This window comes from Trachemys scripta, chromosome 10, assembly GCF_013100865.1.
Source record: "Trachemys scripta elegans isolate TJP31775 chromosome 10, CAS_Tse_1.0, whole genome shotgun sequence".
NCBI classification, from domain to species: domain Eukaryota; kingdom Metazoa; phylum Chordata; order Testudines; family Emydidae; genus Trachemys; species Trachemys scripta.
Window position 1 is genome coordinate 45,135,680 of NC_048307.1, and position 26,798 is coordinate 45,162,477.

A 26,798-nucleotide genomic window follows, 5' to 3' on the forward strand; every position below is an offset into this window, starting at 1 on the left:
AAGTCATTAAGTCCGGCCCCCTGTGCTGATGTAGGGCCAAGTAAACCTAGACCATCCCTGACCGGTGTTTGTTCAACTTCTTCTTGAAAACCTCCACTAATGGGGATTCTCAAGCCTATTCCAGAGAATAACTATCATTATAGTTAAAAACTATATTTAATCTGGATCTCCCCTGCCACAGTTTAAGCCCATTACTTTTTGTCCTAGTGCCAGCAGCCATGGAGAACAATTGATCATCATCTTTATAATAGCCCTTAACATATTTGAAGAGTTAATGAGCTCCCCTTCCCCCACCCCCCGTCTTCTTTTCTCAAGAATATACATGCTCTGGTTTTTGTTGTTGTTGTAGGTTTATAAACCTTTCCTCAGAGGTCATGTTTTTTAAATCTTTTATCATTTTTGCTGCTCTCCTCTAGACTCTCCAATTTGTCCACATCTTTCCTAAAGCGTGGCTCCCAGAACTGGACAGAGTACTTCAGCTGAGGCCTCACCAATGCCGAGTAGAGCAATGCAACCCACCTCCTGTGGGTTTTACATATTGCATTCCTGTTAATACACCCCCAGAATGATATTAGCATTTTTCACAACTGTAGCACATTGTTGGCTTATATTCAATTAGTGATTCACTATAACCCCTAGATCCTTTTCAGCAGCACTGCCACGGAGTCAGTTATTCCCCATTTTAAAGGTGTGCATTTGATTTCCCTTTCTAAGTGGAGTACTTTGCACTTTATTGAATTTCATCTTATTGATTGCCGATCAATTCTCCAATTTGTCAAGGTCATTCTGAATTCTAATTCTGTCCAACAAAATGCTTGTAATCTCGTCCAACTTGGAGTCATCCACAAATTTTATACGAGTACTCTCCAATTCAATATCCAGTTTACAATACATTACACATATTTGTCCAGGAAGTAGTATTTGTTGAGTGCATGGATTAGTTAATTAACATGACAAAACATCTCCTTCTTGAATAAAAATCAATGTGTACTAGAACACAGATGCACAGAGAAACAACTTGGAAGACTTTCTAAAAGATTTAGTCCTGCCAAGGTAAAAGGTCAGAGCCCTCCTGACATAGTGTGTAAAGCAGCATCTCTTCCTTACCAGTTGAGGTTTAGGGTAAAGACAGGAAGATATAAGGGCTGTTTAATATGGATATTTTTGGAGTGCTGTTATAACCTGACTTTGTCTTTGAAAAATATTGTGAAGGCGGGGTGGGGGATGCCACGAGGGCCTCTACTTTCCCAACTCATCAAGCAGACATGACAACTACCAGGAATGCTCTCTTCATTGATAAATGGAGGAGTGAGTAGGTAGCCATTGGCTCAAACAGTAGTCTTGTAAGGCATTTAAGAACCAAACTGAGGTCTCAAGTTGGGATAGACCACTTGACTTGTGGAAAGAAACTTCCAATTTCCTTGAGGAACCTCACTGCCATTGGGTGAGCGAATATGGAAACACACTCTATTGGGGAGTGGAAAGCCATGATGGCTGCCAGATGGACTCTAATGGAGCTCAAAAAACAGTCCCGAGCTTTTCAACTCTTGGATGTAGTCCAGTACATCTGACAGCAAGGAGGATGTTGGTGGAATGTGTTTAAGGTTACACCAGTAGCTGAAACTTGTCCATTTGTAAGTAAGTGTAACGTGTAGACTGTTTTATGCTGTGAAATAGTATTCTCTTTACTGTCTCTGAACAGGTTGGTTCTAATCCTGCGAACCAACGGCCAGCCATGCTTTGAGGTGAAGAACTCAGATTCGGGTGAAGGATCTGTCCATTTTCTTGGGAGAGAAGATAAGGGGCAGTCTGGAGAGTGATCGGTGAGCAAGTAGCCAACTGAATGATGTAAGGGAACCGTGTCTGTCTGGACCATATTGGGACTATTAGAATAACCTTGGCCTTGTCTTTCTTTATCTAGAACAGAACTTTGGATATTAGAGGAGATGGTGGGAACAAATACAGAAGACCCGATAACTAGTGAAGAAGAAAGTATCCCCATCAGGACTGGTGAACCAGCCTGCCTCTGGAGCAGAACCGTGTAAATTTTTTGTTCCTGGCTACAATGAACTCGTCTACCTGAGGGGTGCCCCATTGCTGAAATAGCAGTGAAGTACAACCTGTCGGTTGATATAGAAAAGGGGTGGCCAACCTGAGCCTGAGAAGGAGCCAGAATTTACCAATGTACATTGCCAAAGAGCCACAGTAATACATCAGCAGCCCCCCCCCATCAGCTCCCACCCCCGTGCTCCCAGTGCCTCCCGCCCACTGGCAGCCCCGCCAATCAGTTCTTCCTGCTCCCTCCCTGCAACTACTGATCAGCTGTTTTGTGGCATGCAGGATGCTCTGGGGGGCGGGGAGGGGAAGGAGCGAGGGCATGGCAGGCTCAGAGGAGAGGGTGGGAAGGGGTGGAGTGGGGGCAGGGCCTGTGGCAGAGCCAGGGGTTGAGCAGTGAGCACCCCCCAGCACATTGGAAAGTTGGTGCCTGTAGCTCCAGCCCTGGAGTCAGTGCCTATACAAGGAGCCGCATATTAACTTCTGAAGAGCCGCATGTGGCTCCAGAGCCATAGGTTGGCCACCCCGATATAGAATGTGCATGACAGGTCTGTCATGATCTTTATGTGTTTGCCTCAATCAATGATAGAAATTGGACACAAGAATCTCTCACTGCCCTGAGTTCCAGCAAGCTGATGTGCAGAATGGCCTCAAGAGGTGTCCACCTGCTTTTGGCCTTGAGTGTGTCTACATGTGCTCCCCAACCTAACAGGGATGAATCTGTCATTATAAATATTGCTGGGGAAAGGTGAGCAAAAGGAATTCCTGCACAGATATTGTGAGGGTGTTGCCACCACTAGAGAAATTCCCTCATGAATGTGGGTATGGAAAGTAGTTTGTTTAGACTGTCTGCTTGGTGAATTAACTGTCCTGAGCCACCTCTGAAGGCAACGCATTCGCAACCTTCCATGACAAAAGTACCAGCTGCCATATGTCCCAGGAGCTGTAGAAAGCTCTTGACTGATGTTTGAGAGCTGAACTGGATTATGTTGACTATATTGGATGGGGCCACAAACTTGTACATTGGGAGGTAGCGTACCTTGATTTGATAACAGTGAAAGTCTATGAATTCCGACTTTTGTACAGGAGTCAAAGTGAATTTTGAATGTTCAGTTGTAGACCCAGTTCGAGGAAGTGGTCTATGGCCTTACTATTAGCCAGAAAAGCTTCTGCATGAGAGTGTCCTTTCAGAAGCCAATAGTCGAGGTAAGGGACTACCAACATGCCTTTGCTGTAGAGGTGCACCTCTACTACTGACAAATTTCAAAAAGACTCTTAAGGCACGTGAAAGGCTGAAAGGGAGCACCCTATATCTAAAGTGGTCCTGACCTACAGTGAAACTTAAAACATTCTGTGGGAGAGATGGATAGTTACATGGAGATATGCATCCTCAAGGTTGGGGGCTAAGAGTCAATCCCCTTGGTCAAGTGAGGGAAGTGCTACCATTTTGAATTTCTGTGCCTTCACAAAGGTGTTGAGTAGGCTTAAATCTGGGATGGGTCTCCAACCACCGTTTTTGTTAGTTTGTTTTTTGGAACCGGGAAGTACCTGGAATAAAACCCCTTCCCTCTGAGTTGCATGAGAGCACGTTCTATAGACTCTCTCCTACTCTTGGGTGCTATTTCTTGTTTCAGAAGGTGCTCATGAGAGGGTTTCCTGAAAAGAAACGGGGACGGGAGGGTTGGAAGGCAGGAGGGAAGTGTAGTGGATGGAGTATCGTGTGGAGATGATCGCCAAAACTACTTGTCTTTAATGGTAAACCTCCAAGCTCATCAGCAGTTGTATAGGTGGTCACCAAGGGGAGGAAGGCAGGATAATCCATCAAAACTGGTGCTTAGAGGCTGAAGAGGAGACAGAGATAGATAGTTTCTTCCTCTGGAACTTCTCTTTGGTGTAGGGATTCACACAGTCTCTGGGAGCCAGAGAATTGAGCAGGACAAGATCTCTGAGTTGTCTGGGATGTACTTAATTTTCTTTTATGAGTAGGTATATAAATTCCCAGAGAACACAGAGTGGTTCTGGAATCCCTTAACGTGTGCAAAGACACGTCGATGCTTTCCAGTTTGGAGCCACCAAAAGGAAAGTCCTCAACAGTATTCTAGACCTCCCTTGGAAATCCTGAGAGCTGGAGCCAGAAGGTTCTTCTCATAACTACCGCCACAGAGAAAGAACAAACAGCACTGTCAGCAGTTCAAGGGAGGCTTACAGAGATGTTCTGGCAAGAAGCCAGCCTTCTGCAATGATCTCCTGAAATTGTTCTCTATGCTCTGATGGGAGATGCTCAATAAAGGAGTTCAGTTTGGCATAATTTGGGTGGATTTATTTCACCATTAACATCTGGTAGCTGGCGATTCTGAAAAGTAGAGTGGATGACAAGTATGACTTTGTACCAGAACAGGTTGAGGCACTTTAAATCTATACCCTATGATAAAGATTGTGTGTGATGAATGTGGAAGGGCAGCACCAATCATCTCAAATACCAGAGGATTGGGAAAATTCCAAGTCCTTCGAGGAAATATAGTATTTCTTATCCACTCTCTTGCAGGTGGGTAGAATTGCGTCTGGCGTATGCCAGATTACCTTTGCTGAGTCCAGGAGGGCTTTGATAACAGGAAAGGCAATCTATGCAGATATGCTGTATGCAGGATGTCAAGCAGCTTTTGATGAGAATCTCTAACCTTCTCAAGCAGGATCTGTAAGGAGTCTGCGGTCCTCTTAATAAGATCCTGAAACTGCCTGAAGTAGTCGGCCAGAGATGGTGGAGGTAGAACAACAGCTTCATCTGGGGATGAAGAAGAGATGTTGGCTATGTGGGGAGACCTCTTATTCAGCTCTCGCTTCCTATTCATCAAAGGTTCAGGTCTCCTCGAAAGGAAAGATGATAGACAGTCTCTATCTCTGTCATGTGGTACTTGAGGCCCTTGAAAAATGCTGATTGTAAGCCACCCAGGGATTCCAGTATGGCTGACGGTGCATATGACCCATGGGTGTTCAAACCAACAAAGTGTTGTCTGTAAATATTTCTCACAAATATAAATCGGCTTCTTCAAAGACCTGTGGAAAAGTATCCCTCTAGAGATGTGGCGAACCTTTAACAGATATTTGAGAAACTGAGGTAAGATCGTTAGAATCCTCCTCTTCCACATTACTCTAGGAGTAGCAGACGACTGAAAGAAACAGGAGGTAAGTCCATTGGTACCAGACGTGTCCTTGGTACTGAGAACAGATTGGTACTAAACAATGGTGAGTCAGGAATCTTGGACACAGGGAGGTCAAGGACATCAAAATTCCTTTAGTACTGAAACAGTTGTTGGCACTGTGGCACTGGCCTGAGCAGAAATAATTATTGCTGAGGGAGTTGACAGTACCAAGTGCCTTTCATGTTCCAAGGGGAGCCCAAGGAGTGCCTGACCAGTCTTTCAGTACCGACTGAGAAGAGGTAGACCTCTTTTTATCACTTCGCTCCCCGGTCAGTACCGATAGTCTAGCGGAGTCCAACATTTTGGAGTCCTTAGGCTTAACAATTCTTTCAGTACCTGAGGAACCAAAAGCCTTGTGAGTATCAGGTTGGAGACCAATGGATGCTGAAATGGCTAGTGTCATTGGAAACTGCAGCTTCTTCAATGTAGGTTCCCTATCCAGAGGGCTAGAGGTCTGTTCTTCAGAGACATTATGAAAGGAATCTTGACTTTTCTTCTTAGCTGCTCCCAGGGAGTGCACTGCTGAGGCAGTAGAAGTACCTGATTTACTCAGAGACTCATTAGTATGAGGGCAAGGGGGGGAAATGTCTCTAGGACTGGAACAGAAGCCAGGCGAAGAGCACTCTCCATTCTGACAAGATGTACTTTGATCTCCCTGTTTTTTCTGGCATTCGATTTTATTGCCAGACAGGAGTTACACTTTCGGGGTACGTGAGATTTCCAGAAGCAACTGATTACACTGCTCTACAGCCAAAATGCTTCTGAAATAAATGTAGTCAAACTTTACTAATTCTGGGTCACTGAGAACGAAAATGATGCTTAAAATTGTTGATTGGCTCTAGTTTTCAAGATATGCTATTGGGTCAGTATATATGACCCTTGACTTGGGAATGGTGGAGGATAAGTGAGTTATACAGGGAAGGGATCTCAATTTAAACCAGAAATGACTAAAATACATCTTTGACGGGGTCGATGAATAAATCTATGACTGGGTTTGGACAGTACTTGCTTTTTAGGCAAAACAATGAATGATACAATCTGAAGCTGGTATTGCGTCATACATGATATGAATTGCATCATGTTATTCGTAGAAGTCATGGATGATGCAATCATAACAAAGCTTACATCACTCTGCTGAACAAATTGCCATATATCAGCTCTAGAAATCATACAGGGTCGTGCTCTCTTATTTGTCAATGTTTGATTTTGCAAAGGGACACATATTTCTGTTTAGCCAAAGTGAGCAGAGATGCCTCGTATTTGTGTGAGCAGTGCAGATAACTTCTGCTATGTTTGTGGTGAAGTGACTTTTGCATCACAAAAGCGCAGTATAACCACTATGGTTAAGAAAGCTTATCGCCTTTATTTTGGCTGCAAAATTGGAGATCAGGACAAGAGGTGGGCCCCACACATATGCTGCAACACTTGTGCAACAAATCTTCGCTAGTGGTTGAACAGGAAAAGGAAATCTATGCCTTTTGCAGTGCCAATGATTTGGAGAGAGCCAACAGATCATACCAGCAATTGTTACTTCTGCATGGTGCCTCCAGTTGGGAAAGGTCTGTCAAAGAAGAAAAAGTGGACTGTGCATTATCCAAACATTCCATCAGCTGTATGCCCAGTACCCCACGGAGAAGGACTGCCGGTTCCTGATGCACCAGAATCATTCTCACTTGAGTCAGACGAGGAAGAGGAAGAGGATGAAACTTCTGGTCCTGAACCATCAATGTCACAGGACCCACATTTTCTCCCATCCTCCTCCTCATAACACAAGGTGAGCTGAATAACCTTGTCAGGGATTTGGAACTACCCAAGAGTAAGGCAGAGCTGTTGGGCTCCAGACTACAGCAGTGGAATCTCCTGGCAGGTGATGGTAGGATTTCCATGTTCCGTGACCGTCAAAAGGATCTTGTCCCATTCTTCTTCATGGAAGGTGATCTTGTAGCCTGCAACAACATCGATGGTGTGATGGCAGCCCTCAACATCGTTCACGATCCAGATGAGTGGAGACTGTTCATTGATTCATTGAAGACGAGTCTTAAAGCTGTTTTACTGCATAATGGCAATGTTTTGCCATCAATTCCAGTTGGTTATGCAGTCCATATGAAGGAAACCTATGACAACATGAAACAACTTTTGAGGTGCATAAACTATGACCAACATCAGTGCCAGCTTTGTGGAGATTTGAAGGTTGTTGCTCTCTTGCTTGGTCTGCAGACTGGATACACAAAGTATTTTGCACTCTCACGCAGTGAGCAACGAGCACGGCGAGCGATTTCACCATGACATTGCAACAATGGAGAAACGCTATCAGGGCAAATGGAGCCCATCAATGCTTGCGGACTATTGCTGGACAGTGACAAGAGATGCTCCATTTAAGGAATACAAGAGACAAGCCAAGAAGCGCCGAGTAGACACTGAATAGGACTAAACTATGTACATAATAGTTTTTTGCCTTTTGTTTCATAATAAATTTTATTTATATAACCCTTTTGCTGATTTTTAAAGTGTTACATAAACAGGACAGGTGAAATATTATCATGTAAAGCAACCATAAACACATGAAGAGACCTAGGTTTACAATTTATGATTAAAACTCCACTATCTACACAATAGACAGACATAAAATGTAAAAACTTAAATATCTTAGAAACAGTAGCCAATCAGTTGTTTTAATTGTCATATTTGAATTCAGCACATCAAAATACATAATAAATAGCATATTTTATCTCTGAAGCAGACGACTTCTCAAAAATTGTAGACCAGTGTTACACCGGGACTATCTGTCACTCACTGGAATTACCTTCTGGCATGATAGGCAGCGTTTAAAAAAAAAAAACTAGGAGAACTAGGCATGAACTTCCAGTGATGTAAAGCTCCAAAGAGGCGGGGGGGGGGGGGAGGAGGGGAATTTTAATGGTCCTTAAAAACTAGGAGAAAAAAAGTTTGAAAAGTTTTTTTTATTTTAATTTTTTTAAGACTACTTCTCCTACCTAAAGCTAATTACAACTAGACTAAACTAAACTACTACAAAGACTATGGGGTCACTGTTGAGGGAAGCTCAGCACAGACAGCTTCTAAGGCTCCATCTCAGGCTGAGGCAGTTGAGAAGGAACCAGGGTGGATAAAAATCAATGCTTTTTAAAAAAAACAAAACCAAAAAATTGGATTTATTTAAATCTGATTTTTTTGATAAAATGCTTTTTGAAGAAAATACCTATCTAAAGGTAGTTTTAATTAAGATACATCTTTGAGCTATGTCATCTCATCATGGAATAAGGATTATAAATTCTAAATCTATAGTATGAGATAATATATTCACATAAGGTTTAAGAAAAGTTTTGTAAATGAGTTCCAATAGTTCATGGATTACGGACCCAATTTTATGGGGTTTCAGGGGCTTCGGTGTAGATTATTTAGGTTAATCTTTCTATCTACCCCAATGGGACTCAATGCTCAGTCTAGAAGATACCATCAGAGATGCTTAGTTTTGCAGTTCTCAAACAGTGGAATTGTCTCTCCAGAGATAGCATGTTTGTTAACAGCAAAAATGTTTTTCAATAAATAAATGTATAGAGGTGAGAAATAACAGACCTCAACCCTACTGTCCCTCTGAAAATTTGTGTACACAGAGTCAATCCCTTACCTCCCTCTAAAAGTGCAAAGTTTCAAACAGTTCAATGAATAGAAGATTGTTGGGGGTGGAATAGAGCTGGACAAGGAGAAGAAGTCTGGAGATAAATGTGAAAAGAGAGGGACAGGGAGTAGAAACAAAAATGTAACTGTTTCAGCAGCATATTCCAGAAGTCTTGAGGTCTCTGAGTGTAGACTTCATTGATTTGAGATCTCCCACACCATTCTCTCACTAGAATGGAAAACCTATAATGGCAGCAGGCCGTAAAAGAGACCCAGTTTGGGAATATTTTAATGAAGTTCCTCTACCTGTGGGTAAGACAGACATGCGTGCAAAATGCAAACAGTGCAACAAAGAAATGAAAGGCCTGGTTGCCCAAATGAAACAACATCATGAGACGTATTCCTTCTCAGGTGGAAGCTGCGTTGAAGATGATGAAAGGAACATGTCTGAACATGCAGGATCTTCAGGCTGGTAAACTTTTTTATTTCACACTTCTTTCTTAAGGACTGCCTGTCTTCCTTCTGGACTATTCTTGAATTCTCATGTTTGAGCAAAAAATATAGTTGTTACTCTATGGTACTATCATTTTAGATGCAGTTGTGATAAAAAATAAATAGCTGAAATAGGCAGATCTCCCTTTTACAATTTCACCTTTAAAGTAGTACTGAGTGTCAGTGAATGCAATGAGTAATACTAAATGAACAGTATGGTAATAATAATTAACTAACTGCATTGATTTATTTTGTTTAGGAGAATCCATCCTCAACATACAAGATTCTGAAGACTATCCACCTACAAGATCACCATAATTTTCTATAGTTTCAGAGTTATCTGCCAATGATAGTGTTTCAATCATATCATGTATGTCACATAGCCACAGTATATCACCTGTAGCAAAAAGAAAAAAAAACCTCCATCATCCAGAAACAACTATAGATAAGTTTGCGATAAGAACCAGCAGATTGCAGAAGGAGGTAATTGATAAAAATTGCCTGGTTTGCAGGGCCGGCCAACAACATTTTCGCACCTGAGGCGGGGAGCTCAAATGACGCCCCCATGCTCCCTCGCTTGGGCCAAAACTTTGAAAGGTCTCAATTCTGCCTTCTTCCTGTTCTACTCCTCTCATGGTACTGCTCTGCTACCTATCCCAATAAAGGAGAACTAACAACTTAAAATGCCTTGTTCAAAAATTTTAAGTAATACAACTTTCAAACGCCTGAACAGCAAATGTAACTTTTCTTGTCTGCATAGTAAACACTGGCATTTTTATCGTTTGAATAATCAAAGTGGTGCTTTCCGTGCCTTCTTGCTTGCAAAGATTTGAACTGCTTCCTGAAGGTCCACAGTCTGGGCCAGCTCATGCTCTATTGAGATAGTTGCAAGGCTGACCAGCCTCTCCTGTGTCATTGTGGAATGTAGATGTGTTTTGATTAACTTCAGCTTGGAGAAGCTGCGTTCTCCACTGGCAACTGAAACAGGAAGTGTTAGAAGTATGCCCAGAGCAACAAAATCATTTGGAAAGAAGGTGGTCATCTTATTTGTGCACATATATTCCAGAACAGCCTTTGGACTTGATCCTGCTGAAATGTATCTTGAAAGGGCTTTCAGTTCATCACCTAAATCACTCGCATCAATATTGCACATGTCATCATGTGTCAACACTGTCTCTAGTGCCCTGCATTGCTGGTGTAGGTCTTCTTCAGGTATAGTGAGGAGTTTTGGAATATCATACAACATCCCAAATATACTGCTGTATTCCTTGAGCTGCATGAAACGTTCTTCAACTGACTGTATTGCACAGTCGAGCACCTGGTTAATGAATTCAGCTTTGAATTGTTGTTTGGGGTCCCTTATGGGATTATCCTGTGCCTCAATCAAAATGTCATCTTCTTCGGTGACTCTTGTATTCTTGAATGGGTCGGAAAATAGCTTCACTGTGAAGTTCCTCTGCCAACTTCTTTCCAATTTTTCCACATCCTTCTTGTAGTGTGGGGCCCAAAACTGGACACAGTACTCCAGATGAGGCCTCACCAATGTTGAATAGAGGGGAATGATCACGTCCCTCGATATGCTGGCAATGCCCCTACTTATACAGCCCAAAATGCCGTTAGCCTTCTTGGCAACAAGGGCACACAGTTGACTCATATCTACCTTCTCGTCCACTGTAACCCCTAGGTCCTTTTCTGCAGAACTGCTGCCTAGCCACTCAGTCCCTAGTCTGTAGCGGTGCATGGGATTCTTCCATCCTAAGTGCAGGACTCTGAACCTGTCCTTGTTGAACCTCAGATTTCTTTTGGCCCAATCCTCTAATTTGTCTAGGCCCCTCTGTATCCTATCCCTATCCTCTAGCGTATCTACAACTCCTCCCAGTTGGTGTCATGTGCAAACTTGCTGAGGGTGCAGTCCACGCCGTCCTCCAGATCATTAATGAAGATATTGAACAAAACTGGCCCCAGGACCAACCCTTGGGACACTCAGCTTGATACTGGCTGACAACTAGACAGGGAGCCATTGATCACTACCCATTGAGCCTGACAATCTAGCCAGCTTTCTATCCACCTTATAGTCCATTCATCCAGCCCATACTTCTTTAACATGCCGGCAAGAATACTGTGGGAGACCGCATCAAAAGCTTTGATGAAGTCCAGGAATAACACATCCACTGCTTTCCCCTCATCCCCAGAGCCAATTATCTCATCATAGAAGGCAATTAGGTTAGTCAGACATGACTTGCCCTTGGTGAACCCATGCTGACTGTTCCTGATCACTTTCCTCTCCTCTAAGTGCTTCAGAATTGATTCCTTGAGGACCTGCTCCATGATTTTTCCAGGGACTGAGGCGAGGCTGACTGGTCTGTAGTTCTCCGGGTCCTCCTCCTCACCTTTTTTAAAAGATGGGCACGAAATTAGCCTTTTTCCAGTCATCTGGGACCTCTCCTATCACCATGAGTTTTCAAAGATAATGGCCAATGGCTCTGCAATCACATCAGCCAACTTCTTTAGCACCCTTAGATGCAGTGCATTCGGCCCAATGGACTTGTGCTCGTCCACCTTTTCTAAATAGTCCTGAACCACTTCTTTCTGCACAGAGGGCTGGTCACCTCCTCCCCATGCTGTGCTGCCCAGTGCAGTAGTCCGGGAGTTGACCTTGTTCGTGAAGACAGAGGGGAAAAAAAAGCATTGAGGACATTAGCTTTTTCCACATCCTCTGTCACTAGGTTGCCTCCCTCATTCAGTAATTTCCTTGACTTTCCTTGACTTTCTTCTTGTTGCTAACATACCTGAAGAAACGCTTCTTGTTGTTCTTAACAACTCTTGCTAGCTGCAACTCCAAGTGTGATTTGGCCTTCCTGATTTCACTCCTGCATGCTTGAGCAATATTTTTATACTCCTAGTAATATTTTTATAATGGCAACTATGGCATCATCTATCTTCCCAATTTGGTGCTTGATAGGCTTTATCATCTCCACTTAACTTTCCCATCATGTGCCACTCAGGCTAGGTCTACATTACCCGCCTGAATCGGCAGGTAGAAATCGACCTCTCGGGGATCGACACTCTTACTCCACCAGCGGAGGTGGGAATAAGCACCGTCGACGGGAAGCCGCAGAGGTCGATTTTGCCGCCGTCCCTACAGCGGGGTAAGTCGGCTGTGATACGTCGAATTCAGCTATGCTATTTGCATAGCTGAATTTGCGTATCTTAAATCGACCCCCCCCCCTGTAATGAATACCTGCCCTTAGTGGTTTCAGTGTCAGAGAGGATGTTCCCAGATGTTGCTTCAAAATTTGCCATCGATGAGATGGTGTAGAGAAAAATACATAGATGCTTTGAATTACATTAAAAAAATCAGCAGCCTCACTAGAAGCTGATGCTGCATCACTGACCACCAAGTTCAATGAAGGAGAACTGCATAGGACAAAAAAAGTTTGAGGGTTTAACTCTCGGATCTGTGTCTACACTCCTCTGTTCTTTCCTCTCATGTTGGCACCATTATTGTAGCCCTCTGACAGCCACCATTGCAGGGACATTTTCACTAGGTTCTGTTGTTGTTACAAAACGCACCATTAAAGTAATTTGTTCCATATGGCTGATGTCAGGTGTGCAGTCCAGAATAACAGGGTAATATCTTGCTGACTTCAGATCTGTCACAATCTTTTTTTTTGACTTTTGTTGCCAGTAACTGTATGATCTCATTTTGAATTGTTTTTCCAAGGTAGTGGTGTGTGCACATTTCTTGGGTGGTGACTCTTCTTAGATTCTCCTGGAGTACAGCATCAAACTCAGCCATCAGCTCCACAATTTAAAGGAAGTTTCCATTGTTTGGCACATACAGCTGATCTGAAGTGCCACGCAGTGCTAGATTTTGGGTAGCAAGCATTCTCACAAGGCAATGAGCCTTTTCAGAACGTTTTGCCAGTAAAAAGACTCTGATGCAATCTTCTCTTGATGCTGATCATCTATGGTGGCCTTTAACCTTAGTCTCATCTCTAGCTGTTTCCACCTATGGAATGGTCTTCGGTGATTTCCTGCCTTCTCATGGCATGCCAGATTTCTAGCCAGATTTTTCCAGTCCTTTGTTCCTGTAGAACCCAATGTGGCTGGAACATTAGACTGGAAGAGTTTGCAACAAAAAAACAGTAAGTAGCATTCTGGGTTTTTGAGTACATAAGCCATGGTCTCTCCACTTTGTCACCATTGGGGATTTCATGCCAGTAATGTGTTGGATGGAAACTTCTATTTTCATTGTCTTTGGGGAACATGAAGTTTTTCACTTGCTGTAGCACATGCAGTACAAGGAAGTCCCTCAGGCTACTGCTCAAGTGGGTCCACAGTCCTGGATCATCTAGACTTAAGGAACTAAACTCACCAGCAGCTGTTTCTTGTGCCTCCACCACACTCTTCTCTGATCTACATTTTCTTCAGGAATGTGCATGGTTACCTCCATTTGAGATGGAGATATGGATGCTGCAGTAGCTGCCAGGTCACCTGCATTCTGACTAACTGGAAGATCAGGCATCTCCTCACCACTCACATCCTCACTGGGGCCGGAAGGTTCACCGTGAACTATGTATCTCAGGATGAGCTCCTTCCTGCTTAGATAGAAAAGCTTCCTTTGCTTTCTTTCTTTTTCTGAATGCTGCCCCAGAGGGGTGTTTGCTGTTCTGTGCCAGCTGCAGTGGCTCTCAACACTCAATTGAAAGGGACAAATAAGCAGGCTGGTAGCAGAGCCTGAGCGAGGGAAGATATCGGCGTCTTAATGGCCTAACTGGCTCCTACTACTTCAGTTGACTGCCTGTTCTCCTCAAGTGGGTTCAGAGAAGCAGCAGGAAACAGGAAGCTCCCCGAGAAGCTGATGTTAATCAGTCCAGGCTCCTGCGGGTACTAGAGAGGTACATAATAGGCTCCTCCTCCTCTCGCTCCTGCTGCTTTCTGTTATTACCTCTCACCTTTTCTCCTGCCTGCCATGTCTCTTGGGCCCTCCTTCCTCCAGCACAGCACTCCACCATATCTGTGCGTCTAGAGCAGAGAGACTACATATGCACCAGCAGCAGACACAATTTTCTACACTCTGGGTCCTAGTGGCATCCCCTCACAGAGAACTGGGAAAATGCAATAGATGCTAAACAAGTCAAATTGAGTGAACAAAGCCTGTCCACCGTAGATTTGCTGTTAACCTTGTGTCTTTTGCAAATTCAGCTACGGGATAAAATAAAAGAATTCACACTAGTGTCTGGAGCCAGACGGGAGTGTCTGGCTCAGCAAGACAGGGTGCTGGAGTCCTGAGCTGGCAGGGAAAACAGAAGCAGGGGTAGTCTTTGCACATCGGGTGGCAGCTCCCAAGGGGGTTTCTGTGATCCAACCCATCACAGTAGCGTAGTTGAGCAGGGTCTGTGCACAGCTGATTGCTTTGAGATACTGGTAGTGATAGAATTCTGTGTCCATGTCCTCATCACTCTTGTTGCCGAGCTGCCATAGCAGACTCCTCCTCGCCTGGTTTTGCAGGTTCTGTTTCAGCATAAACTGCACGATAACGCACGAGGTGTTTACAATGTTCATGACTACTGTCTTGAGCTGAGCGGGCTCCATGCTCGCCGTGGTATGGTGTCTGCACTGTTCACCCAGGAAAACAGGCGCGAAACAGTTGTCTGCCGTTGCTTTCCTGGAGGGAGGGGGAGGATGTACCCAGAACCACCCACAACAATGTGTTTGGCCCCATCAGGCATTGGGATCTCAACCCAGAATTCCAATGGGCGGAGGAGACTGCGGGAACTATGGGATAGCTACCCAGGGTGCAACGCTCTGGAAGTCGACACTAGCCTCTGTACATAGACTCACACCACCGAATTAATGTGCTTAGTGTGGCCGCATACACTCGACTTTATACAATTGCTTGCCAAAAATCGAATTCTGTAAATTTGGATTAATCCCGTAGTGTAGACATACCCTTAAGCACTTGGATTCAGAGACTGTTGAAGTGATAATTTCACTTTTAACAGCAGTAGCTGCTTCTGCCGGTGTAGAAAGAATATTTTCTTCCTTTGGACTAATTCATTCCAAATTGAGAAATCATTTGGGACCTGAAAAAGCAGGAAAGTTTGTTTTTCTTTTCCAGATTATGAACAAACAGGAAAATGAAGGTGAAGATGACTGAGTTAGCTGCAGAAACCAATATTTTAAGTTTCTCATGTTGACCTGGCTGACACAGTAAATTTAATTTATTTGTTTTTTTAATATTTCATTTAACTATTTTAGTTAAAAACAATTTTAACGAAAACAGACCTGATTTTTAAAAACAATGTTTAGATAAATTCAAAAATTGTTATGCTTGTTTTGTTAAATTATTATATGATTGCTGTTGAAGAAAAAAAATCCAGAGTACATATCATTGTTGTTTTAGTTAGACATTTAAATTGTTTTGTTTATCTGGTGATGTTCTCCTCCTAATACAGCATGGCAAGAAAATCCTCCAAATATTAATGATTCACCTGTTGAATTGGAGAGAGAGATTTATGAAGTCATTGGGAGGTGAACTGCTTTGATTACCTCTGGTAAATAAAATAACCAATCATTCATTTTCGGATATAACTGTAAAACTAATCTGAAAAGTTTTCAAAATAAATCACTTTAAAAATGTATAGTGTGTACCTTCTAAAAATGAAACCTACATCTCTGAGTTGTGAAGAATATGCATTAAGGTTATAACCACCAACAAGAATGCACTTTTATGTAGAAATCCATGATTAAATAGAGTCTTCCTGACTAGTGATTTAAATCAAATTGATTTAAATCAAATCCACCCTGGAAGGAACTGATGGTGGTTTGCCCACCCAGTGCTATTACTATGATATAGTGCATGAGACTGAGTAGGACGGAAGCCTGGACTGAACAGACACTACTATTTGAAATCACCAATCAAAGGAGCAAGGGATGGGGATATGCACACCTAGAGGAGCAAGGAGTCTGGTGGCACCTTAAAGACTAACAGATTTATTTGGGCATAAGCTTTCGTGAGTAAAAACCTCACTTCTTCGGATGCATCCTTGTTGTTTTTGTAGATACAGACTAACACGGCTACCCCCTGATACTTGACACCTAGAGGAGAGCACCCATAGGGACACTACTTGAAGAAATACCTATTATACTGGTTTCTTGCTGTAGATTAGTTAAATGTTAAAGTCAGATTTTAAAATCTTGCATCCAAGAGTTTTAAGAGAGCTGGCTGAGGTGCTCACTGGGCCATTAATGTTGATTTTCAGTAAGTCTTGGAACACTGACAAAATTCCAGAAGACAGGAAGAAAGCTAATGTGTCAGTATTTAAAAGGCTAAATCCGATGATCCAGGTAATTCTAGACCTGTCAGTCTGACATTGATCCCAGGCAAGATAATAAAGCAGTTGACACAGGATTTGATTAATAAAGAATTAAAGGAAAGTAATTAATGCTGATCAGCAGAGTTTTTGAAAAACAGACCCTGCCAAACTAACTTGATTTTTTTTTAATATTACAAGCTTGATTAATAAAGGTAACAGTGCTGATGTAATATGCTTAGACTTCTGTAAGGCATTTGACTTGGTACCACATTACATTTTGATTAACAACCTAGAATGACATAGAATGAACATGACACACATTAAATGGATTAAGAGTGGGTTAACGGATAGGTCTCAAAATGTAATTTGTAAACAGAGACTTATCATTGAGCAGATGTGTTTCCAGTGGGATCCTACAGAGATTGGTTCTTGGCCCTATGCTATTTTTATTAGTGACCTGGAAAAAAACAATCACTGAAAGATTGCAGGTGACACAAATATTGGGGGAGTGGCAAATAATGAAGAGGACAAGTTACTGATATGGAGCAATCTGGATCTCTTGGCAAGCTGGGCTCAAGCAAATAAGTTTTTATATGCCAATGTAAACGTGTACATCTAGGAACAAAAAATGTAGGCCATATTTACAGAATGGAGAACCGTATCCTGAGAAGAAGTCACTCTGAAAAAAGATTTGAAGACAGTGGTGGATAATCTAGAAGGCTGTTGCTAAATGGAGAGGGGTTCAGAGAAGAGTCACAAGAATGATTAAAGAATTGGAAAACATCTCGATCAATGTAGCTTAGCAAATAGAAGGTTAAGGGGTGATGATCACAGTGTAAGTACCTCCATAGGGAACAAATATTTAATAATGGTCTCTTCAATCAAGCAGACAAAGGTGTAACATGATCCAATGGTTGGAAGTTAAAGCCAGACAATTTCAAACTGGAAATAAGGCATACATTTTTAATGGTCAGTAATTAAGCACTGGAACAACTTTTTAATGGTTCTGGGAGGAATCTCCATCACTGAACTTTTTAAATCAAGATTGCATGTTTTTCTAAAAAAATAAGCTCTGGGGATTATTTTAGGGAAGTCCTATCGCCTGTGTTATACAGGAGGTCAGACTAGATGATCACAGTGGATCCTTCTGGTCTTGGAATCTATGAAACATTCAGTGCCACATTTCTTACTAGCCCTAGAAATGACTAACATGCCTAAATCTAGTGCCGATGCCCCAACTCAGGAAGCATCCAAGGTTACTATTGTCTCGAGACATCTAGGTTTCAAAACACTGGGGTCAGTGCTTTGTTTCTGAAGACAGACCACAAGCTTTCCTGGAATCCACACCACTACCTACTGATGCTGGATCAATTATCTGCAGACTTGTCCTATGTGCAATCAGCTGCACAATGACATCCCTGAGTTTCCAAGGAGCAACAACAAATTTTGGTAGCCACTTCTAGAATCCCATTGGTTGGCACCAAAGGTCTCTGTTCTAGCTAAACTGGGCCCTCTGGTGCCACATCTCCAATGCAATAGAACGGATACCAGGATTAAAGCAATGACGGGAAGACTTCACACTTTCATCTTCCATTCAGGGATAACGGTAAATTTATTTTGCCTGCAGATATCCAAAATGTTTCATACTGTTTTAAATTTACCTAAACCTGAGCAATCAGGCAGCAACAATGATCACTGGGAAAGCACTTGAGAATCCCAATTTACAATTGGAGTCCAAGAACACCAATTCCTTAGAATTACCGGTAAGCAGTGGAATTCCTCGACCACAATATATAAAAATTGCTGTCTATAAAAAGACACTAACATTATACAACTCTTTTCATGGAATAAAATCCATCTATGCTGTATACCAGTCCAAAAGACAACTGTCCAGGACATTCTTTTTTAAATGCTGTTTGAAAAAGAAATACAGATAGAAACCCTGATATCCTGATCTCATCTGACATTTCAGAGCATTCATTTCCGTTTCTAGACTTTGGTTCACAGGTTTCTTAACAGTGTAATTGGGTAATAACTATATCCAGGCAGTGCCTGTGCCTCCATAAAACAGATTATAAAGGAACCATTTCTTATTCATTCTACTTACGGCTGAGCAATGTATTTGAGGTCATTCAGAAGAAGAAAGTCCTCATTAGGGAATTCCTCTCACCTCCCTTACCATCTACAGTATACTTCCAGAATGATTGAGATGTTCACCTTGTTCTCTAGCCAGGGCTTATGGACTTCGTATGAGATTAAGCTTCCATATTAGAATCCTAGAGTCAAAAGATATTTATCTAGTCTTCAAGACTTCTCCCTTTGATCAAGATTCAGAGACTCATCAATAGTTAGCTAAAAATCAATGTATCCAGGCTGGGTTTCTTCAGCCTTAGTCACACCATTGCACATTTGAAGTAGTAAGGAAAGATTGCTTCTGTGACTGAGGTATGACTATTTCCAATCAGGAGTGGCACCAGTTCCTCATTACTTTTAAAAGCCAGGAAGAGCATGGGCCACATTTAATTTCCTGGTCAACACTCCTTTAGGGTGTCCGGTACCAGGTGATGAGTGAATGTACTTGACTCCTGTAATGCAGGCAGGCTGTTTGCTGGCCCGTGTGGGGGAGCAGCTCCATGCTATTTGAAAAGCCTTCCCAAAGGACCATGTTCTTTTCATGAGAGTAAGATGGCTCTTCACAGCACTTGGTGTTCAACTCTGTTGTGAGCGGTAGGCACAGAGAACTGTTGAAGTAGTTTACCACTCTGGATAATTCCTTCAGGTGGGATCTGGCAGCTTCAATGAAGGCTGACAGAAAGGTTCTCTTGGCCTGTAATACATCTCAGTAAAGGCTTGGACGAATTCTTTATTTCATCCTATCAACCTTAGGTTTACATCATTGTCACTCAAGTTTCAACCCCTCTTACCATCTGGTACAGGGTGGTCAGAAAACCAATGAGATGCGTGTGCACAATGGGGAGGGAGGGGCTGTTTAGGGGAGTCAGTGTCAAAGGGTAGAATGCAATGATGGTTCACCAGATCCTTGAGTCCCTGTCCTATACTTTCAGTGCTACTGTCCTTTAGCAGGCTTTGTAATTTGATGATGTCCATTAGTCTTGGTAGTAGAATCAGGATCATGGGCTTTTCTTGTTGCCTGGGAGATTGTAGAGCTCTGCCTTAAATGAGATGATGGCCAAAGCAGTGACTGGGTTGTGATGCCCTCAATATTGATAACTAAACAAAACATCAGGTCCAGGGTGTGACCAGCTGTGTGTGTTGGTCCAGAGAGAACCTGTGAGGGTCCTATGGAGGCAAGTGAACAGCTGAGTTTTTGGACTTTTTCCATCTGCAGCCCTGTCAACATAAATTAAATCAGCCAGGGCAACATCAAGTCAAAGGTATTATTTCATCACCAATGGCATCAGACATCTGTTTCCTTGAAGTAAGCTGTTCATATTGTCCTTGACAACTCTGTTGCTCTTACATGCTTTGGAGAAGAGGTAAAGGGGAGAAGGCACGGACATGTTACTGGAACCATCAAGTTTTGCATACTGCTTACTGCATAGCCACTAGATCTTCTCGTTTCTCTCTCTCTCTGCTTTTTCCTCTTCCCATTGCCCACTTTTTGCCTATCCATGCCCCTCATTTATTGAATCATGTCCCATTTATATTGTAAACACTGAGGAACAGGGATTGTTAGCCTAGCATGTTTTAAGGTGCTCATAAATAGTAACATGATTTTCTAAATTTAGCTTCACAAGTTCTCTTCACTCTGGCAAAGGATTTGTCATCTGACAGATATGAAAAGCCCTGGGATTAGTCATGTCTGAACTAACTAGATGCCTACAGTATTTATCTACAGGTTCCATTCATGTCAAGGCTAGTAATTTTTTTTTTCTAGTTTAAAAAAATATCTATGCATGAGATCAAGTTTACATAGCTCTTACAAACACCTCTTAAGAATCATCCTCCTGATACCAAAGCGCTGGTTAGTCATTTCCCCCCAAATCGGAACCCAAGTTTAATTCTGATCCTAGCTTTTTATTTTTATTATTTTGCTATTTTCATTTTATTCCACTGACTCCAGAAATTCCATGCATCACAGACTAGTTTACATTTCAGTACTAACATGCTTAGATTCATGCCATTTAACAAGGAGTTATAAATGCAAACTACTACATTCATACAATCCACTTCTTGTGAGATAGTTCATTTCTTAATCTCAAGTAAAATTACACCATTCCGCCAGGTCACTGAAGGGAAAAATGTCCAAATTTTAAGCCTGGAGATTCAAAAGGCATCAGCATTAAAAATAAATGAAAATTTATTATTTATCCAAAGCCACAAGTCACTGAGAAAAGCTAAAGAAGCAAGAATGAAAACTAATTTCTTTGGGAGAAGTGACTGATGCTAGCCACCTAAGAAATTAGCATATCACTTTGAGGTTCCCATCTGGAAAGAGGTAAGCCTTTAATATAGCCACATGTACCACTTGTCAGAGGTCACATCATAAGTGTCTTCAACATCTCAGAGAGTAGTTCCCACTGCACTTGAATGGCAGTTCTGCAGGACAGCACCAATATGCACTACTAGACTGGAGTTTCATTATTCCAATGAGTCTATGAATCTTTGTAATCTATTGGTGATCAGACAGTATCATCTATAAGCACAATACATGGGGCTTCTGGTATCAAGCTGTAGCTTAGTCCTCCAATCCCAAACCTAGAAGAGTTGGGAAAATGCCATGGAGGACACTTATTCAGCTTCTTGAGACATACAGCACTGATTAACCACCACTTCTAGTCCACACAAGAGAACAACTAGTTCCAGGAGGAACTACATCCAGGCCTTCTTGGCTGAAAGAACTGTCACCACACATGCTCTAAGGTATAGCTCCAAAGAGGCTGGGAACATCTCATCAACAACATCTCAACCACATAAGTAAATGTTTTGCTTTAAAACAAAGAGACAAGGTGGGTGAGGTAATATTATATTTGCCCAAGTTCTATTGGTGAGAGAAATTATTATAATACCCTAATATCCTGGGACCAACAAGGCTAGAACAACGTTGCTTTAAAACAAGTTTTAAGTGACCTCCAGAAGTCAGCACTCTCCAACTGCCTTCAAATTATTCTCAATCCTGTGAACAGAACAAGCTAGTTGATCCAAAAGAAAACAAAGCAGGCTGTGAGTGCTCCTTTCACAGAGTTAGTAAGTAAGTAGGAACAACAATTATGCAACTGTTCGGAAAATATTGCAAGCTAACATACAGCTGATACAGGGAAGCAAAACAAAATAGAGATGTAACCCCTTTAACAGAAGCAAATGCATAAGGGGTGAATAGAACAAAAAGCAAAGGATATTTTCCTTCTGACAGATGCAAGAATAATCTTCAGTAAATTGTGCTTTGTAGATCCAAGTAACAGAGAAGCCATTTGGAGAGAGATGCAAAGATATTATCAAAAAACTTTCCTTCTTAACATCTTTTATTGAACACGTCCTTTGCCTTCGATGAATTTTACTTGTAACAAGAGTAAGCATGTTAACAGTAAGTTGTTTGTGTTGCTCAAAGGGTCAGTAAAAAACTTTTTAGAACAGGCAAAATGGATTTTAAAAGGTTACAAGAAATTAACCTTCATATGCATTAAACAAGGTTTGTCTGGGAGCATTCAGAATTCACATCTTTGGGCATATACAGCTGTCACTTGCTGTGAATTTGTGCACGTGCAAGCACTCCAAAACTTGAACAAAGGTAGTCCATTACATACCTGAATATTCACAGAAAAAGCACTTTGTAGTTGCAAGGAAATTGTGGCATGTGACAATCACCCCTTTCTATCACTCAACCTGCATCAGCTTTTGTGGAATCATGTTGCTTTAACACCAGAATAAATTATTTAAATTTAAAAGCACTTAGAAAGTAATGGATATTTATCTTAAGATTTTAAACACCAATTATGAGATATAAGCTCCTGTAATGCAAGCCACTAAGACAGCTATATTCTTACCTAGTCTGAGTTCTCCGAAGTTCCCACACCCTATCTTCTTGCCCACTCTGAAATTGGGTCCCACCATAAGAACACCAGAGGACGTAGCAGAACTCGGTCGAGAACCATGCCCACTCCTCCCTGGCATTCCTTTTGTTGTCCGCTGCCTTTCATCCTTCTCCCTGTTTGAATGGTCCATGATCTTACAACACAAAATCTCTGCCCAGTAAACTGGCAGAATTGGGAGTACACACTCTTCTCCTTAGAATAGAAATATATATCCAAAAGTATCACTGAGTCAGGTTACAATACAAGTCATAGAAACATGAAGTTCTTTTGGCACCATCTCCAGACTCCTAATATAGCTCCACAGCGGTTGGTTACCTCCTGGAGAACTCAGTAAGGCAGATCTTTAGAATCTAAAAAGAAAAAGAAATATGAGATTGCAAGAATAAAATCAATTAATGTTTCATAATACTTACTGCTAACCAAACCTGGACAATTTCCAAAGATGGACTATTTAGATTTCATACAAACTAACAGCTTGTCACCTACACTGGTTTCTAGTGGGGTCCCGCAGGGATCAGTTATGGGTCTAGTTCTGTTCAATATCTTTATCAGTGATTTAGATAATGGCTTAGAGAGTACACTTATAAAGTTTGTGGACAATACCAAGCTGGGAGAGGTTGCAAGTGCTTTGGAGGATAGGATTAAAATTCAAAATGATCTGGACAAACTGGAGAAATGGTCTGAAGTAAATAGGATGAAATTCAATAAGAACAAATGCAAAGTACTCCTCTTAGGAAGGAACAATCAGTTGCACACATACAAAATGGGAAAGGGATCTGGGAGCCATAGTGGACCACAAGCTAAATATGAGTCAACAGTGTAACACTGTTGTGCAAAAAAAAAAAAAAAAAAAAAAAAAAAACACCCAACCACCAAACATCCTTCTCGGATCTGTCATAAACAAGACACAAGAATTAATTATTCTGCTCTACTCAGTGCTGATTAGGCCTCAACTGGAGTATTGTGTCCAGTTCTGGATGCCACAATTCAGGAAAGATGTGGACAAATTGGAGAAAGTCCAGAGAAGAGCAACACAAATGATTAAAGGTCTAGAAAACATGACTTATGAGGGAAGATTGAAAAAAATTGGTTTGTTTAGTCTGGAGAAGAGAAAACTGGGGGTGGGTGGGAGGGGAGGCATAACAGTTTTCAAGTACATAAGAGTCTTTGACAAGGAGGAAGGAGAAAAATTATTCTTCTTAACTGCTGAGGATAGGACAAGAAACAATGGGCTTAATTTGCAGTAAGGGAGGTTTAGATTGGCCATTAGGAAAACTTCTTCTCAACTGTCAGAATGGTTAAGCACTGGAATAAATTACCTAGGCTGTGGAATCTCCATCATTTGAGATTTTTAAGAGCCGGTTAGAGGGGGGAGGGATAGCTCAGTGGTTTGAGCATTGGCCTGCTAAACCCAGGGTTGAGAGTTCAATCCTTAAGGGGGCTATTTAGGGATCTGGGGCAAAAATCTGTCTGGGGATTAGCCCTGCTTTGAGCAGCGAGTTGACTAGATGACCTCCTGAGGTCCCTTCCAACACTGAGATTCTATGATAACAGTAGGTGTACAGTAAGTAATTACTATTTCCAATATCAACAATCTTAAAAGAAGATTGATTATTCTGAAAAAAATAGTCTACAGAATAGCACATTTACATTTTTGCTGCTATGTGGGGGGAGACCCATTTTATGCATGAATAATAAGTTGACATAGTTTTAGAATTTAAGGCCAGAAAGGATCATTAGAACATCTAGTCCAGCAGTTCTCAAGCTTCACTGCACTGCAACCGCTTCTGAGCACAAAAATTACTATATGACCCCAGGAGGGGTAACCAAAACCTGAGCCTGCCCAAGCCCTGTCACCCTGAGTGGAGGGCCAAAGCCATAGCTTGAGCTCCACCACCCCAAGCAGGCTTTAGCTCCAGGCAGGGGGGGCCTGTAATTTGAGCCCCGCTGCCCAGGGCTGAAGCCTTCAGGCTTCAATGCTGGGCAATGGGACTTGGACTTTTGGCCTGGGCCCCAGCAAGTCTAACACCAGCCCTGGTGACTCCATTAAAATGGGGTCCCAACCCACAGTCTGAGAGCCCAGATCTAGTCTGATCTCGTGTATATCACAGGTCACAAACAAACAGTATGACACAGTATTGTATGCAAGACACAGGAGGAAACTGATCCCACTCTGCTCTACATCAGGCCCCAGCTGGGGGACTGTGCACCACAATTTAGGAAGGATGTAAGCAAAATGGAAAGAGTACACAGGAGAACAAAAAATTATAAAAGGTTTAGAAAACCTGGCCTATGAGGAAAGGTTTAAAAAACTAGTCATGTTTAATCTTGAGAAAAAATGACTATGGAGGACCTGATAACAGTCTTCCAATATGTTGAGGGCGGTTATAAAAATGACTGATCAATTGTTCTCCATATCCACTGGAGACAGGATGAGAAGTAATGGGCTTAATCTGCAGCAAGGGCTATTTAGGTTAAATATTAGGAAAAACTTTCTAACTCTAAGGGTAGTTAAGCTCTGGAATAGGCTTCGAAGGGAGGTTGTGGAGTCCCCATCATTAGATGCATTTAAAAACAAGTTGGAGAAACACCTTGGATGTTTGGGAATGGGTCTAGGTTTACTTGGTCCTACCACAGCACAGAGGCCTGGACTTGATGCCTTCAAGGTCCCTTCCAGCCCTATGTTTCTATGATTAAATTTGACCTATCTGAGGTGCAGGGATATGGATACACCTACAATGGAGCCCCCATAGGGGGACACATCTCAAACCACAGTTAAGCCCATCACAAGGTGAGTAACTTCTTCTTCAGTCGCCTGACTAAAATCCGTTAGCCTAATTAAAGCCATTGGGATCAATACAGGGCAATTGGGTCAAATTTAATCATAGAAACGTAGGGCTGGAAGGGACACTAGGTGCCACAAGTATTCCTGTTCTTTTTACTCAAAGAAGAACTATGTGCTGCAAGGAAAGAACAGGAGAGACCTGAAGCATTATTAGCAACATGCAGGTTAGCAAGATTCTTCTGGAAAGAAAAGCAGGACACTACAACAAGATAGGTACTGAAGGTATAACAAGACAGTACTTTTGCATGCAGAAATGTTGTTCACGTTTAAGCTCAGTCTTTAGACTGGGAGTGTCTGGAAATCTTGGGATACAAATTTGGTTCCATAGAAAAAAAGTCAGTGTTTCCTTAGAGACGAGGTGGGTGAAGTATCCAATATTTTTTATTGGACCAACTTCTGTTGGTGAGAGAGACAAGCTTTCAAGCTACATAGAGCTCTTTTATGTGTGGGAAACATTCAGAGTGTCACAGCTAAATACAAAGTGGAACAGATTGTTTAGCAAAGTAGTTAACACATTTCAAGTGACCATTCAAAGTGAAGTGGCCAGGGGTGAAAGTAGAAATTCAGGGACTTACCGGTACGGGGCTGGATTGGGGCCAGCTCTGGCCCCCGGAAGGGGCGGGGTCTTGGGCGTAAAGGGATGGGGTCAGAGCCAGCCCCGACCGCCCTGTACCAGTAAGTGCCTCCCCCCTCCCCCGCCAGGGTAGCAGCAGCAGCTGGGGGCTCCGGCAGCAGTTTAAAGGGCCAAGGGCTCGGCCGCTGCTACCGCCCCGGTCCCTTTAAACCGCTGCCAGAGCCCGCAGCCGCTACCCCAGGGCTCCAGGGGCTATTTAAAGGGCCAGGGCCGTAGAGGCAGCGGGAGCCCCGGCCCTTTAAATAGCCCCCGGAGCCCTGCCGCTACTCCAGGGCTCTGGGGGCTATTTAAAGGGCCCAGGACCTCCCTGCTTTTACCGTCCTGGCCCTTTAAATAGCCCCCAGAGCCCTGGGGTAGCGGCGGCTATTTAAAGGGCCCAGGGCAGTAGAGGCAGCGGGAGCCCCGGGCCTTTAAATAACTCCCGGAGCCCCGCTGCCGCTACCCCAGGGCTCCAGCAGTGGGGCTCTGGTGGCAATTTAAAGGGCCTGGGGCACCAGCTGCTGCTGGGAGCCCCATACCCCTTAAAATCCTCCCTGTTGAATCCGTGCCGCCCGAGTACTC

General features: G+C 42.6%; 1 protein-coding gene across 1 annotated transcript in view; it reads right to left on the reverse strand.

The window, feature by feature from the left end:
• Positions 1–26,798, reverse strand: part of LOC117883894 (casein kinase I-like) — a 309,830-nt gene that overhangs the window by 189,888 nt on the left and 93,144 nt on the right. The window contains exon 2 of the mRNA XM_034783736.1: positions 22,711–23,108. Coding sequence (XP_034639627.1) covers positions 22,711–22,888 — 178 coding nt within the window. The 5' untranslated portion in view covers positions 22,889–23,108. The remainder of the gene's footprint in view (positions 1–22,710; positions 23,109–26,798) is intronic.